This window comes from Schistocerca americana, chromosome 3, assembly GCF_021461395.2.
Source record: "Schistocerca americana isolate TAMUIC-IGC-003095 chromosome 3, iqSchAmer2.1, whole genome shotgun sequence".
NCBI classification, from domain to species: domain Eukaryota; kingdom Metazoa; phylum Arthropoda; class Insecta; order Orthoptera; family Acrididae; genus Schistocerca; species Schistocerca americana.
This window is the reverse complement of record NC_060121.1, coordinates 459610744-459626328: the sequence shown is the minus strand read 5'-3', so window position 1 is coordinate 459626328 and position 15585 is coordinate 459610744. Positions and strand designations below refer to the sequence as shown.

The window sequence follows — 15585 nt, the reverse complement described above, 5'->3', positions numbered from 1 at the left end:
GTCTGAAGAGAATGTACCCAAATCACCTGAAAAGTCTGTGGTCAAAATAATTTGATGCAATAAAGCTCAACATCACTCCACTATGAGGTGTCAGACCACTTATGATGTGTCAGACATTTGGAATATGTTACCACACAGGGTTCTGTCTACAAAAGAATAATTCACAGGGCAGTCAACTGTCTGGGACACCACTCTACATGTCAACCAACCTGCCTTACCTCTAAAAAGGAGAAGATCCAGGATCATGAAATACTCAACCATTTGGTATAACAGAGTACCAGAAATACACATGAAAAATTTAATCTTGTCTTAATTTGTAATTGACACAAGACTATGTGACTGACATGAGCCTAACTAGAGAGATTAGAAACCCAAATAAAGAAGGGATGTTGTCCCTTGGCACCTAAACCCTTCATAATGTTCAGTCCACTGCACAAGGACAACTAGAGAAGCTTCAGTCTCTATCTGGATTCCTAGGGCAGAAGAGACTAAGACTGTTGCCCTGTCAAATGAACAAAGTCAATATTTTTAAATGAAAAAAATAAAATATGTATGTTCTACAATGTTAATTTAATTAGTGAAACAGTTTTTAGGTTACAAAGCCTTCTGCAGACAATAACTGGCTGCTGTCGTCAAAGAGGATGAAATACTTATCAACAAGTTTGAAAAAGATGTTACATATTACACATAGAGAAGATGATACAGAAATAGAATAAGCATCATCCCAGACACTGAAATTGTAACACAGCTGAAATGTATATGCTAAACAATGTATAACTGTAAAGGAAACGTATTAGAAGACATTAACTATCCTGCATGCACATAAGTTTTCCAGTGTTTTGTGTTAATGTTTCTTGGTATGTGTCCTTGACATTTATATACTGTTTAACTTATATATTTCAACTATATTATAGCCTTAGTATTGAAGATGACCTTTACTCTGTTTTTGTATCACGCATAGTTTCAACTATATTATAACCTTAGTATTGAAGATGACCTTTACTCTGTTTTTGTATCACGCATAGTATGTGTAATATCTTTTTTAAGATTGTTCTTCAGTACTGAATGCTCTTTTATGACAATATCTATTGTCTGAAGATGAACTAGTAAGCCAAAAACCAGTTCATTAAATAAATTACTACTCTAGTGCATCCATACACTGTGTTTTTCATTAGTAAATATGAAGTTGTTGTACCAAGGAGTAACAGATGAATCAATAAACACTACAGAGCTCATATTTTACAGAACATCGGCCAGTGGCTGAAAGAGCTACAGGCATCTGTACAGAGTTTGGTACACATCTCTTCTTTTCTTGAAGCAAAGCTGAAAGCCCTGTCCCATCTATGGGAGTTAAAGCCACCACAGGGATCGAAGGAAAAGAAGGTACAACATGAAATCTGCCTCAGTTTGCCCCATCCAATTCCACCTGAGTGTGAAAAATTGATGCCAACAGTGGAAACTACAAGTAGGAATATCAACTATGTAAGGGAAAGATAGACTGCTACTTACTGTACAGATGACACATTGAGTTGCAGACAGGCACAACTAAAGACACTTACATATTAGCTTTCAGCCATAGCCTTCGCCAGAAAAAGAAGCACACACACATTGATTCACATGAGTACTCACTCATTCACTACCTGCAACTTAACATGTCATCTTTAAGGTAAGTAGCAATCTATCTTTTCCTTACATTGTAGAAACTGAACATAGATATTATAGTTCACATAGCTGGCACACCACAACCATTAGTAAAATGGTCCCAGTCTATTTTCTCTTGTATTCTACCACAAAAGCCCGTGTCAAATTCCCATCCTTGGCCCTGATTCAACTGAACTGCAGTGGTTACTAGCATCATCTTGTAAGTTTGCTCACCTGGTATTAAGCCTTTGGTAGTGTCATATTCTCTTTGTGATGGTTGTCTTCCAGTGGTTGAAGGATCTGTTGTATGAATGTCAAATAATGTACACCACAGTAATTAATTTCTGATCTCTTCATGTGTATTTATAATCAGTTTGCCCTATTTTATGATCAGCTTTTGTCACAAGTAAGAGTCTAAATATTCAGAAAACATTCAAAACGGGTGAACAAATTACATTCACAGGCACCATATCAAAAAGTTCTGTAGTAGCAAACTAACCTATTTGGGCCTGAAATGTACTGTACATTATGATGACTACATTAAGGTTGTTTATATGTTCTTAATGAACTTGTAATTAAATGCTGTTAACACAGGTAATTAACTCTTACTTAGTGACAGTAGAATTGGGATGAAAGCTACAGGCTGAGTGACAAAGATTGTGTACTAGTATGTTGCTAGGCCTGGATTGCCTGTAGTGCTATGCACATGTATTTATTGATGAGCATAATATGAAAAATTACAAAATGTTGACATACATAGTTATTACATTTTGAATGTTGACATAAAAATCAGGAAAATTAAAAGTCATAAAGGTACACAAGGTGAAGGAGCAAGTCTGTTTAACTAAGAACTGTATTACTAGAAAAAGGCAAAATGATAGGTACCAGTACATGAAAATGATTTCTACATGTCCAGGGATCCCAAAGCCTGCCAAAAAGTTTCAAGACAGTTCAGTTTTTCAAACTGAATAATGAACAAACTAACAAGTTATGGTAGTGAAATTGAGAATTTTTTAAATAAGAAAAATCTGAGCTACAAAACTTGGAAATGATTACTATTTAAGTTTGGAATTTTCTGGAGTCACATAAAATTTTTGAAAAGAAATAACTTTCAAAGTATAAATTTTTTGTTTTATTCCCCCACCCAAAAAAAAGAGATATGCCAATTTAAAAATACACAACCATCTACTCTGTGAAAATTTCATTTTGGTTTGTTTTGTGTGTATTGTAAATGATGAATATTCATTTAAAGAAAATGTTTTTATAATAACCAAATGAACGATTATGTTCTCGTAACAAAACAAGATCAAGTAAAGCAAAAAAATTACATTAACATCAGTAGTGGTATAAGAATAAGAAGGACAATGCTACCTTGCTATGTTACAGTCTCGGTTCCTGCAGCGGGAAGCTGCCTGCATCCAAAGAGACCAGTTTCCCAGAATCACCATTCTTCCACAAGAATGAGTATGATAAGAACAATGTACTTGCTGACAGCATCTGAAGGTGTCTGCACAATGTTACATGTGCATGCTGTTACACTCACATGTGTTCCATGAACTAGTAACAGCAAAACAGAAACAGTTTATTTCTCCTACAGATGTCTGTCAAAGTAACAATATTCACAATTTATGAGGGGTGTTCAATAAGTGGCAGGTTGATTTTATTCAAGATTACAAATATACCATGTTATTCGCCACTCTTTTGCCTGTAAAACCATATTTTATCAATATAACTCCATAGGCCAGTCTGAAGATGCCTTAAACTTGGGAAGAAAATAAAACATTATTGGCAAAATATGAAACAGTTAAGTCTTTTTTGCAGCCAAGACCATTGATTTCTTCAAAACATTTATCACTGGTTGCTGTATCACTTGCCATGAATTGGAAAAAGTCCTAATATAATCTGTGTTCAATGTGATGGCCTCACGCCACCTTACTGGGAGGGCCCGTATGCCCGTTTGGCACTGTTCTATTGGTTGACATCAGAGCTGCACCAATAACCTTCCCATCATCCAAGTACTGCTTCCCAAAGAGTGCACTTCATGATACTGTAGGCGCTGAAGCAGGAATATTCCATGATGTCCCACATCAAATACCACTTTTTTTTTCGACCAATATTGGCAAGAAAAAAGTGTGTTGCATTACTTACTGAATTCCCATGTATTTCTCACCAGAAAGAAAGATTACGTACTGAGGAATAGCTGTCTGATAGGAGTGGATGACTTCCACACTTTCTGTTACTCCGAGAATTCAACACCATCAACCCATTGTAGGCTGTACAGACAAGGCCACCAGAGGTCAACTAATTGAGAAACTAATTACAGAGCTCAAACCACCCACCCACCTACACACACACACACACACACACACACACACACACACACACACACACACACACACACCGTCATCATATTCCAATTTTCCTCTCTCTTCTCATTCACCAACCAGTAGACAGCCCACTGCACTTGATACACACAAAAGCAAATGGGCCACGTTTCGGCTCCAGAGTGATGTCTGCCATTAACCAGAAGAGTGAAGTTGATGACAATATTAATGTCAATCCCCTTGCCATTTCCTAACACTGTGATGAAACTTGTCCATCCACCTACTATAACAACTCACCAGGAGAAGTTTCATCAGTTTCAGGCATGCCATCTGACACTGACAATACAGCCTGACTTGCCAACATTAGCCCATTTACCACCTAACACTGACGAGGAGAACACTGCAAGTGCCATAACCCAATTTCCTAGAAACTTCGCTCAGTGGGAGTGGCATCAAAATAAGCAAACACGTCTTGACTTATCAGTAGATATTCAACCATATTTGAGAAAATTATGGTCAAAGTTTTTGAGTTAATTTATGTGCCTTTTGGCAAGTAAACAGTCCAACCAAAGTGGTGGCACAGTGGCTAGTGTTATGGGTTCATGCTTCTGTGCTCCGTGTTCGAAACCCGATTATTATTTTTATTTATTTATTTATTTATTTATTTTTTTTTTCATTTATCTACCCATGCCCATAGAATATATTTTCCATTGTACAGGGTGATTCAAAAAGAATACCACAACTTTAGAAATTTAAAACTCTGCAACGACAAAAGGCAGAGCTAAGCACTATCTGTCGGCGAATTAAGGGAGCTATAAAGTTTCATTTAGTTGTACATTTGTTCGCTTGAGGCGCTGTTGACTAGGTTTTGGCTGAAAACCAAACTACCCGAGGCAGCCCGTGACAGAGCACTTCATCACTGGCCTCCAAGAAGCCCTGATCTTACCCCCTGCGATTTTTTCTTATGGGGGTATGTTAGGGATATGGTGTTTCGGCCACCTCTCCCAGCCACCATTGATGATTTGAAACGAGAAATAACAGCAGCTATCCAAACTGTTACGCCTGATATGCTACAGAGAGTGTGGAACGAGTTGGAGTATCGGGTTGATATTGCTCGTGTGTCTGGAGGGGGCCATATTGAACATCTCTGAACTTGTTTTTGAGTGAAAAAAAACCTTTTTAAATACTCTTTGTAATGATGTATAACAGAAGGTTATATTATGTTTCTTTCATTAAATACACATTTTTAAAGTTGTGGTATTCTTTTTGAATCACTCTGTATATTGAAATACCATTGTCCTTATTCGTCTAGTGATTGTACATTTGGTAAATGACTTAAAAATGTAAAAATTATTTGAAATTGTTTTTGGTGAAATTCCTATAGTGTTTATTGTTTACTAATCAGTTGTGAGTGCCAGTTTTCAGAACAGTGATCCGTCATGCATGATTTGCCACAAAATTAATATAATAATATATATAATATAATGCCCTTGTATCCTATAACTTGGTAAGAAACATTCATGTAGTAAGTTTCTATGGACATGGATAGATAAATGAAAAAATAAAATAAAAACGATAATTGGGTTTCAAACATAAGATTCAAAAGTCAAAGGCCACGATGCTAGCCACTGTGCCACCAGTTGTGCTGATCATATTTTGCACTAAAAGGCTCTAAATTAGATTGAAAACTTTGACTGTCATTTTCTCAAAAGTGATTGAATACCTGTGGATAAGCCAAGACACGTGTTTGCTTACTTTGGCTCCTCTTCCACTGAGCGAAGTTTCTGGGAAATTGTGTTATGGCACTTGCCATGTTCTCCTTGTGAGGCAATTGTTGTTTGCTACTGGGACTTCACTCCTAGGATTGTGCATATATATAAGATGCGTACCTACTTTTGTGCCCCTTGACAGCACACTAAAGTCCTGTGCAAAAGAGAGCAAACATCAGTGAAAGTTGCCGAAGACAACCGATGCTGTCTTGTCTAATAACATGAGCGAGTGAGTGCATATCAAGAGCCACATGGATGTCATGCTCTAGTCCACAGCCATGCAGACATCTCACACTCGCACTCACTTGCACATAGGCTGCGAATTTGTAGTGTGTACATGAGCAGTGTGCTTTCCTATGCCCGAAGTTAGGCAAAATTTATTTGAATGATGAGTAACTTATACAGATAAAAATTATTGTTTGTTAGTCATGAATAAGAAATAAAAATATTTTTCTGAAACATTATTCATTTACATAGATAAAAACATTTGTTCATCATCTATGAATAAAAAACATTACAAATAATAGGTAATTTGAAACCCAATGATGTTTATTGCTCCGCCTCCTTTTCATTTATTAAATTAAACAAATGTACATTTTGTTGATTTTAAATTTGTTTTCAAAACAACTCCATTTTTAAATATCTCGCGAGAACCTTTATTTGATTTTCAAAGATTTGTCATTGTGACACAGAAGAAAATACGTCCAGCATCGTCAAAGGTGATATCAGAGTGTTATAGCTTGTGAAATCATCTTTATTTCAAGATAATGATATAAGACTTTTGAATCACAGTCTTTTTGGACAAAAATTGAGAAATCATCAATTCCACTGTAGTTTTGGCAAATAGTTCCATGATAGTTTCAGGTCCCAAGTCACATTCTAAATAAATTTTCTTTTTACTTTTTCTTCAATATTTCTTTGGCTGTTGTATGTTTACAGTTTGTTGTAAGCCTCCCTTGTTCATGGGCAGCAATATAGGTGAACTATTTGTTTTTAAATCATGGGTAGACAGCACAATAATTGTGTTTGGTGTAGAAAGGCATAAAAAAGTCTTCCAATCATCTCGACACTTTCTCAATAAAAAAAAGTTGGCAATGTGCTGCAATATTATGAACTATTTTTTGTACTTCCAGTGTCTCTTCCAAAACTTTTATATCTCAAGACTGAATTGTTGCATGTTGCATAGAAAAACTATTCCAGCTGCCAATGGAAAGGTTATTAAGAGTTAGCCCTAAACATTTTGGGATAACTGTAGACATGCAGCAGCTTTCCACAAATATTTTAGGAGACTTTAGACTTAAAATGTGTTGATGTTAATTACTACCATTGAGGTTTTACTTTGTTCATTCATTTTTTAGCTCTACAAACATAACAAGACATCCCCATCCAAAAGTGTTAGCAATACAAAGTTAGTTAAATTGGGCCATGTCAATAGTGTAACTGCTAGGGCCATTTGCCAGTGGAGTATCTTTATGTTGCATTTGTTACACTGTAAAGCAAGTGCAGCTGCACTCAACCAATATGTTGGTTTGAACACTGCATTGCTTTATTAGCCATGGTGATGTGCCCTTGCCTTCTTCCTGCCTCTGAACTGACTTTTTCATCCAGTTAAAAGTAGACCTACAGTTCAACATATACTCTGAAACACAGTGAACTTGATTTTGGCACTTATTGCACTGTTATAGATGAAAGAAGCAATAAATAATAGAAAAAATCAAAGGACCAATATGGGATCAGACCACTAACTTTCAGTTTCATAATCTGTAACTTAACCACTAAGCCCTCAAGGTGCATTTCTGAACAAACCATTAAAAAGTAACTTATCAAACAGAAAGAAACTGCACTCAACAAAGGAAACAAACACAGTTAGAGAGTTCTGTACAAGAAGTAAACAAAGAAAATACAGTGACATTCTGCGTTACTCTTTATTTAAGTTACAAATAATTTGTTTGTATGATCTGTTATTTGAATAATTATTGAGATAGAAACTTATTTGAATAATGCCCTAAGTATTGCGCTTCCTTCCTCTTTCTGGTCAGTGGAGTTAGTATAATCAACTAGACAAGTCCTTGTAGTTCATTTGCATGATTTACTTTTGAGAGCCAGCATATAGTGTAGCTGGAGTGAAGTTTTTTTTTGTTAATTATAAATGAAGTTGACAATAACAAGAATTTGTCACACACCTCAACATAAATCTTCCTTTGTTCTGTCCAAAATATGTCTAAGTGTCAGTGCAATTTTATCTGCCGACTGAGTGTTGGCATTATTTCATTAGCTGTTCATTCATGTAAATTTACAATTCCACAACTAAATCATTGACCTCAAATAACATTGAGTATTTTAATTAGTAGTTTGATTTTCATTACATGTAATCTTACTCAGTCATATTTGATGAATCTCGGATGTACAGCATACACTTTCACTGTAGAAAATATGGAGATTCGACAGCTACAAAGAAGTTCTAATTCTAAATACATCCCAAAGCTTGCAGGACCCATTAGTGCTGCAATGGTGGGACAAAGTTGTGTAGAGTCCACGTTTCCTCAGCCGCATGACAGGGCCACTCAGTGACCACACACCAGTGAGGGAGTGTGCATCTCTGTTATGGGTATGCTGAAACTACCAGCTGCATGCAAAGTGAGTGTTGGGGAAGAGCACCTGTCACACAGTTTTGCCAACCATAATCAGTGCTGTGTGGCGCACATATCATGGCGCCACCATAATACTGGTCTGTTTTCCTGTCCTGCAAATCCATGGAGGAGTCTATCATTCTGTACATAACACAGAGTACCATATTGATTCGTACATTGTCATTCAATCATTTTTTTTTAAGCTAAAGAGAGCATGTTACATCCAGTGGTTGTACTACATCCTGTCTGTGTACCACAGTGGAGGATTCTGGGTTCTCTTCCAGTCTTTGTGTTTAACTTTGCTTCTCTCTGTCAGGATTGGAGTGGTCCATCCAGTGGTTGTACTACATCCTGTCTGTGTACCACAGTGGAGGATTCTGGGTTCTCTTCCAGTCTTTGTGTTTAACTTTGCTTCTCTCTGTCAGGATTGGAGTGGTCCACAGTAATCAACATGAACAAGAGAATGAAGGACTGTAGGATTGGTTTCTGAGTGTAACACTTTTCTCCATTGCTATCAACATAATGTGTCTATTGTATGCCCTGTGGCCTCACTGCCACTGTATTTTTTGCATTTTCCATGGACCATATTCTTGACAACTTCCATGAAGTGGGTTTCTAGCTAGGATTCATTTTCACTGTGATAATATGACTTCATGCAGGTGCTTTACTTTACTGGTTAAAAAAAATGTACAATAAAATTTGATAAATATAATCCAATAACATAAATACTATCTTCTAAAAAAAATCCTGTATGGAGTAGGAGGAAATGCCAAATTGAAATGATTTTAATTTGTTTTCAAAACTTTCACATCTGCCAGTGCCTTTAATTGACAGGGGAGGTGGTGAAATATTTTTGTGGCTGCATATCTTGCACCTCCTGTGCAAGAGTAAGCACAGTGAAGGCTATTTTTATTCATAGTATTATATTTATGAATCCTGCTATTATATTCAAATTTTAATTGAATCATAAGAGAGTAAATGTGTTGTGAGTCTGTTGTTAGCATACCTCACTTTTTAAATAATTACCTACATGAAATTCAAGGATGTACACATGATATTTTCCTTACAGTGTGTCTGTGCAATGAATACTTTGTGTCTACGTGTGGAATTACCCAGAAAATTGTTCTATATGACATCAATGAATACTCTTGTGCGCTACTGTGTTACATCAGTAGGTGTTGCTGAATATTACATCTAGGTAGCTATGGAGAAAAGACTACAGTGAGCTCTGATTTTTAGTTCATCTCATTGAAAATTTCTGTAAGCTCAAGACTTCACATGTTCATCTCAAACTCTGGTTTAGTAATAACTGTAAAAGTAAGCAATACCATCTCCTGGGGGCTTATTAGGGGGTACTTTTGCATTTTTATAAGTATTTAATTCTGTCCTATACATATTACAGATATGTTGTGAATCAATATGCAGCCCTTGCATGGTCTCGTTCACCACAGTCGTACTAGGCAGTCTAGAGCAGCATTCCATATAGGTCATATTAACAGCCATTCTAGTAGTCAGGCATCCTATCACAATTCCAATACGAAATATGGCTCTAAAGCTGTTCAATAATTATCATTCAGAATCCAGCCACATTTTCACTAACTTTAGGTTGAATAACTTTGTTTAGTTCCACACTGTCAGCAGAATTTCAAGCATCAGCAGCTAGTGCTTCCTTTATTCGTTACAGGATTTTCTTTGATGTCTTTGTTCTTCAGCTTTCCACAATCAAATGTTTTGCTGGGTTTTCCAATTTCAGGTGCTTTGTCATTGTCTTTAGATGCAGCTTTACTGTCTGTGTTGTATCTGGTTGTATGTGATGTGGTACCCCAGTTCTCATGAGACGTATTAACAATAGCATACTGCCTCCATTTATATATGAATTTAAATAACAATTTCTGAAATTTTGCTTTATCTTCTGAGCCAGGATTCTTTTATAATGGGTTTTTGTCTTATAGCTATGTAACTGTGCTGGAGTTCTCCCAAGTATAAATTTTGAAATCTAAGGAAAAAACTGGTTCTATCACAGTGCAGACAAGGTATATTAATTATCTTTTAATAAGATTAATTTGGCCGCTCAGTTAATTGTGTCTTTAACGCATTTTGATCTTTACAGTACCTCATAGTCCCTTCCAGTCTCTGAACCTCTCACTTCTCCTTGTTTAAAGTTACTTTTCATAATGCAAAAAAAGGCTTAATTAATTGTACTTTCTCAAGATGTTGATTAGGTCACTAGTTGCAGTTGTTTCTATGTTTATTTCTTCTTCAAAGAACAACATTGTGAGACTCAGTAACTCAGTTAACTGAATATTACATTTATCAGTTGATGTTCAACATCTTGTTCAACACCTGTGTTCCCAAAGCTGAAGGAAGATGAAATTTCTCTTCTAGTGGCATATTGTCCTCAGGAACAACATGGTGTCTGAATTTGGAGTCCAAGAATGTAAGTTTTACCTCACGTTGGGGGTCAGGGAAGGGGGGGTTATGGATAAAGTCTATGGTGTACTTCTCAAATTATAAACTGTAGCTTCAAAGTGCCCATTAAAAGATTCTGCTAGCATTGTGATGTGCCAGGTATCTGTTTGCAGTAAGCCAAATTAGATAGTAGACTTCTCCCCCATAAATCTGCAGAAAATAAAAAAAAATTTATGACCATTGTAATTTCTGCCTTGAACAGTGAAGAACTTACTTCCTTTGAGTTCATCATTGACTTTTGCAGATTTACATCTCACGTTACCTACTTATCGAGCTCCTTATACATAATTGTCGGTAAGTTAAGATACAGCTGCTTGCCTTGATGGTTACACCATTTCATTTCATACTCTGCAGCTTGTCTCCATGTGTACTGGATTGCTCTCCAAGTAAATCTACGAGTGGTTGTTTCTCGTTTCCCATTAAGGTGTGTATTTTTAGGAAATATACTGGGTATCCCAGGGGGAGTGGTCAACTGGTCAGTATTCAGCGATATGACAGGAACGATCATTTGAAGCAAAACTTCATATAGACAATGCTCTATTCCAAATGGTTTCCAAGACTGAACACAATTAATGTACATCATTATTTATTTTCTGTATTATTCAGTACATTGTCAGGCATGCACATATACAACAGTTAGCATGCATATTATGAAGTATCAATTGAATAATATATATATTTTTTAAACATTTTCCACTAAGTATTATTGTGGAACTCACATTATAGCTGTTGCAAGGTTCACTATAAATTTTCAAATATCCCACCCTCAATTTTAATGTATTTGTGCACTCTTGGGATAACATGTTATGTTTAGCATATGTCCATACAAAGCTTTTTGCTTCAAATGATTGTTCCTGTCATATCCCTGAATATTCACTATTCATCTTGAGATACTGTGTGTACCTTACGAGCATTATCATGTAACTTTACTATTCATAACTTATTAACAGATTTGTTATCATTAAGTGGTGGATGAGTTGACATTTCAGTACTGTTTTTTCAGCTGCCTCTTTTTAGGCAACAAATTTTCTTGATTATTTGTACTTTACGTGCAGCCATTGGAAACTGGACAGATATTGTTCTTATTGTTTTGTACAGGTGTTAAACAGGTAAGTTTATTGGCCCAGCATACTAATTACTGAGTTCTTTCCAGGAAGTTGAATATGTGAAACAAGAAGCAAAGATTGTTTATCTTCTGGAATGTCTCCAGAAGACTCCTCCTCCTGTTCTGATATTTGCTGAAAAGAAACAAGATGTGGATGCTATACATGAATATTTGCTGCTAAAGGGAGTAGAAGCAGTGGCCATTCATGGTGGCAAAGGTTGATATTTAAATTTTATGTACTAATTAGCATTAGTTCATGTCCTGAACAGTATAGTCAGACGTAGTTTGGAGTGTTTGAGTAAATAGTTTTTAAAAATGTACACATGTGGAAAAAATGCAACACCCTTAAGGACAAGGTCAATTTATTGACAAGTTATATGCCACCTTGTTAATTGTTTTAGGTGTGTATGATAACAAATTCAGACCAAATGAAACACACGTCCCAATAAAGATTGTCCAGTCACATCAATATACAGTGTGTATATATATACAAAACATGCACTTACTGAAGAAGAGGACCAGGAAATGGTTGACTAAAGTGGTCCAATGAGGCTGCAAAAGCAAATAATAATAATAATAATAATAATAATAATAATATAATAATTATAATAATACTGGAACAGAACCATTATAACAGATAAAACAACACCACATAACAAACCTGACATCATACTCACCAATAAAAGAAGAAATTACCACAACTGTTGTGACAGTGCCACGACATTTAACAGTGCCGCCACGACAGTACGCGCAAACGGCGATAGAGGCGCTCCGCAACTCGACTGAGCGCAGGAGCGCCACCTACCTACGAACGGCGCCGGCCCCATGTCACGGCACGGCAGTCGAATAAGAGATACTGAGTTGTTATCATGTAACGAGCTATTGTTTCTAAGTGAGTGTGTTTGGATATCCACGCAATTATTGGTGATTAAAGGTTATAATACTTTTTGGCGACGAGGTCGGATATTTTCACTGCGTTGTGGATTTGTGTGTTCATAACGGGGCAGACATGGAACAGCTTATGCAAGCGCTCATTGAACAACAAACACAGCTGATGGCTGCTATTCAGGCGTTGTCGACGTCGCTTACTCATCGTCTGTCTTCCTCTTCTCCGCCTCCATTCCCTCCTTATGATGAGGCCGCTGAAGATTGGGAGGATTATGAGAAGTGTTTGCGGCAACACTTCTTGGCTTTCGGCGTTGTCAACGCTCCTATGTGTAAGTCGTTATTTCTATCTTGGATTTCCCCGCGGATCTATCAGCTGCTATCTCAGTTGGCCCCTCTACGGGAACCTGCCTCTCTGTCCTTCCAAGAAATGTGTGACTTATTGCCTAACTATTACCGAAAAAACACCCACGTCGTTACCGACCGCGTGGCGTTCTACCGGTGTCGTAAACAGCCCCATCAATCTTACCGGGCTTGGGCGGCGGAACTACACGGTATGAGTAGGAAATGTTAGTTTGTCACGCACACTCATCATGAGTCTTATGCTGATTAAATGGTTAGGGATGCTATTCTACGGCTTGCTCTTGATAAAGAAGTATGGCAAAGTGCCCTACAACTGCCAAACCCGTCGTTGTCGGAAGTTCTAAGCATCGCCCAATCCTTTGAAGTGTCCCATGCTGCTGGCGCGCAAATAGACGCGTGGTGTGATGTAGGTGCTGTACAGTCAACTTTCGACACGGACAATTTGCCTGCTTCACAGGAGAATGAAGATGTGGCGGCGTTGCGCCGCAACGCTTGCAGCGAAAACAGCAACCACAGAAGCAGGTTCGTTCCGCACTTCCTTCTTGTCCACGTTGTTTCGTACAGCATGACAGGGCCGCGTGTCCAAAACGACGTATAATTCATGTAGGAAAAATGGCCACATTGCTTCTGTGTGTCAGTCCCCTAAAGTTCCTGTCGACGAGGACGAGGCATCGGACATGGATGTTAACTGTGTGCTTTCTCAAACAAATAAGTTGTTTGTTACTGTTCGTGTTCTGTATAAAGACATTCTCATGCAAGTGGACACTGGCTCTGCAGTAACTCTCATTAATTCTCGCACGTATTTGGAGTTGGGCTCCCCACCCTTGTCTCCAGTTACGCGAAATCTGAGAACTTATAATAAACAGAAAATTCCTATCATTGCCCAGTTTGATGCTTCCACTGCCTACAAGTCTGTTGCTAGGCCCCTCACGTTTTATGTGGTGGATCATGCGGGCACTGAAAACCTGTTCAGTTATGATGCTTTCCAGTTGTTCGGGTCCTCCATTGATGATGATGTGCACCTCATGTCTGAGGATATTCCATATCAACAGCTGGATGGATTGTGTTCTGAATTTTTGTCCGTGTTCTCTGCTGGTCTGGGTCGTGCCAAGGATTTTGAAGCCCCCATTACTCTTAAACCTATAGCTCGCCCTAAGTTTTTCCGGGCACGCCCTATTCCGGTGGCATTGCGTGCACCTGTCAAGGCTGAGATAGACAGGTTAACAGCTTCAGGGATTCTCCTTCCTGTTACCTCCAGCGAATGGGCATCGCCAATCGTGCTGGTTTCTAAACCAAATGGGAGTCTGCGATTGTGTGGTGATTTTAAAGCCACTGTAAACGCTCAGAGCCTCATTTACACTTATCCTCTTCCCCGTCCTGAGGAGTTATTTGCCAAGCTCGCTGGGGGCCAGTTCTTTTCCAAACTTGACTTATCGGAGGCATTCCATCAGTTGCCGTTGGATGCTTCTTCCAAGGAATTTCTCGTCATCAACACTCCTTGTGGGTTGTATCAGTACCAGTGGTTACCATTTGGCATCGCTAGCGCGCCGGCCATTTTTCAGCGTTTTTTGGAACAGCTCACGGCTTCCGTTCGCGGCTGCATAAACTATCTGGATGACATTGTTGTCACAGGGGCCTCCACTGAGGAGCTCCTTCGCACTTTGCGTTCACTGTTTCGGGTTTTGCATTCGGCTGGGTTGAGGTGCAATCTGGACAAGTCACAGTTCTTTCAACCCTCCATTGTGTATCTTGGTTTCCACTTGTCCCGTGAGGGTATACGTCCTCTATGTCAGCACGTTGCGGCCATTAACGCTCTACCCCAGCCGTCTACGGTCAAGGAACTTCAGGCGTTTCTAGGCAAGAAGGCTTATTATCACAAATTCATTACATCCGCGGCAGCGGTAGCTCATCCTCTGCATCAACTGTTACGCAAAAACGTCCCTTTCTGTTGGTCCGACGAGTGCGAGCAGGCTTTGGTCCGCCGGAAGGCTCATTTGCAGTCGACGCCTTGTCTTGCACATTCCGTCCGGGTCAGCATTTGGTTCTGGCGACTGACGCGTCACAGTATGGCCTAGGGACTGTTCTCACCCATTGGTATGAGGATGGGTCGGAACGACCCATCGCCTATGCTTCCAAGACCCTCAACGATGCGCAATGGCATTACTCTCAAATCGAAAAGGAGGTGCTCGCTATCATTTATGCTCTAAAAAAGTTCAGCATTTTTTTGTATGGTTCTAAGTTTCACCTCATCACCGACCACAAGCCGCTGGTCTCTCTGTTCAGCCCATCGGCGTCACTTCTGGATAAGGCAGGTCACCGCCTGCAACGTTGGGCCTTATACTTGTCTCATTTTCAATATGAGATTCACTATCGCCCCACGGCCCAGCACGCCAACGCTG

General features: G+C 38.5%; 1 protein-coding gene across 1 annotated transcript in view; it reads left to right on the top strand.

The window, feature by feature from the left end:
* Positions 1-15585, top strand: part of LOC124607272 (ATP-dependent RNA helicase abstrakt) — a 145435-nt gene that overhangs the window by 116607 nt on the left and 13243 nt on the right. Inside the window, exon 11 of the mRNA XM_047139550.1 lies at positions 11987-12155. Coding sequence (XP_046995506.1) covers positions 11987-12155 — 169 coding nt within the window. The remainder of the gene's footprint in view (positions 1-11986; positions 12156-15585) is intronic.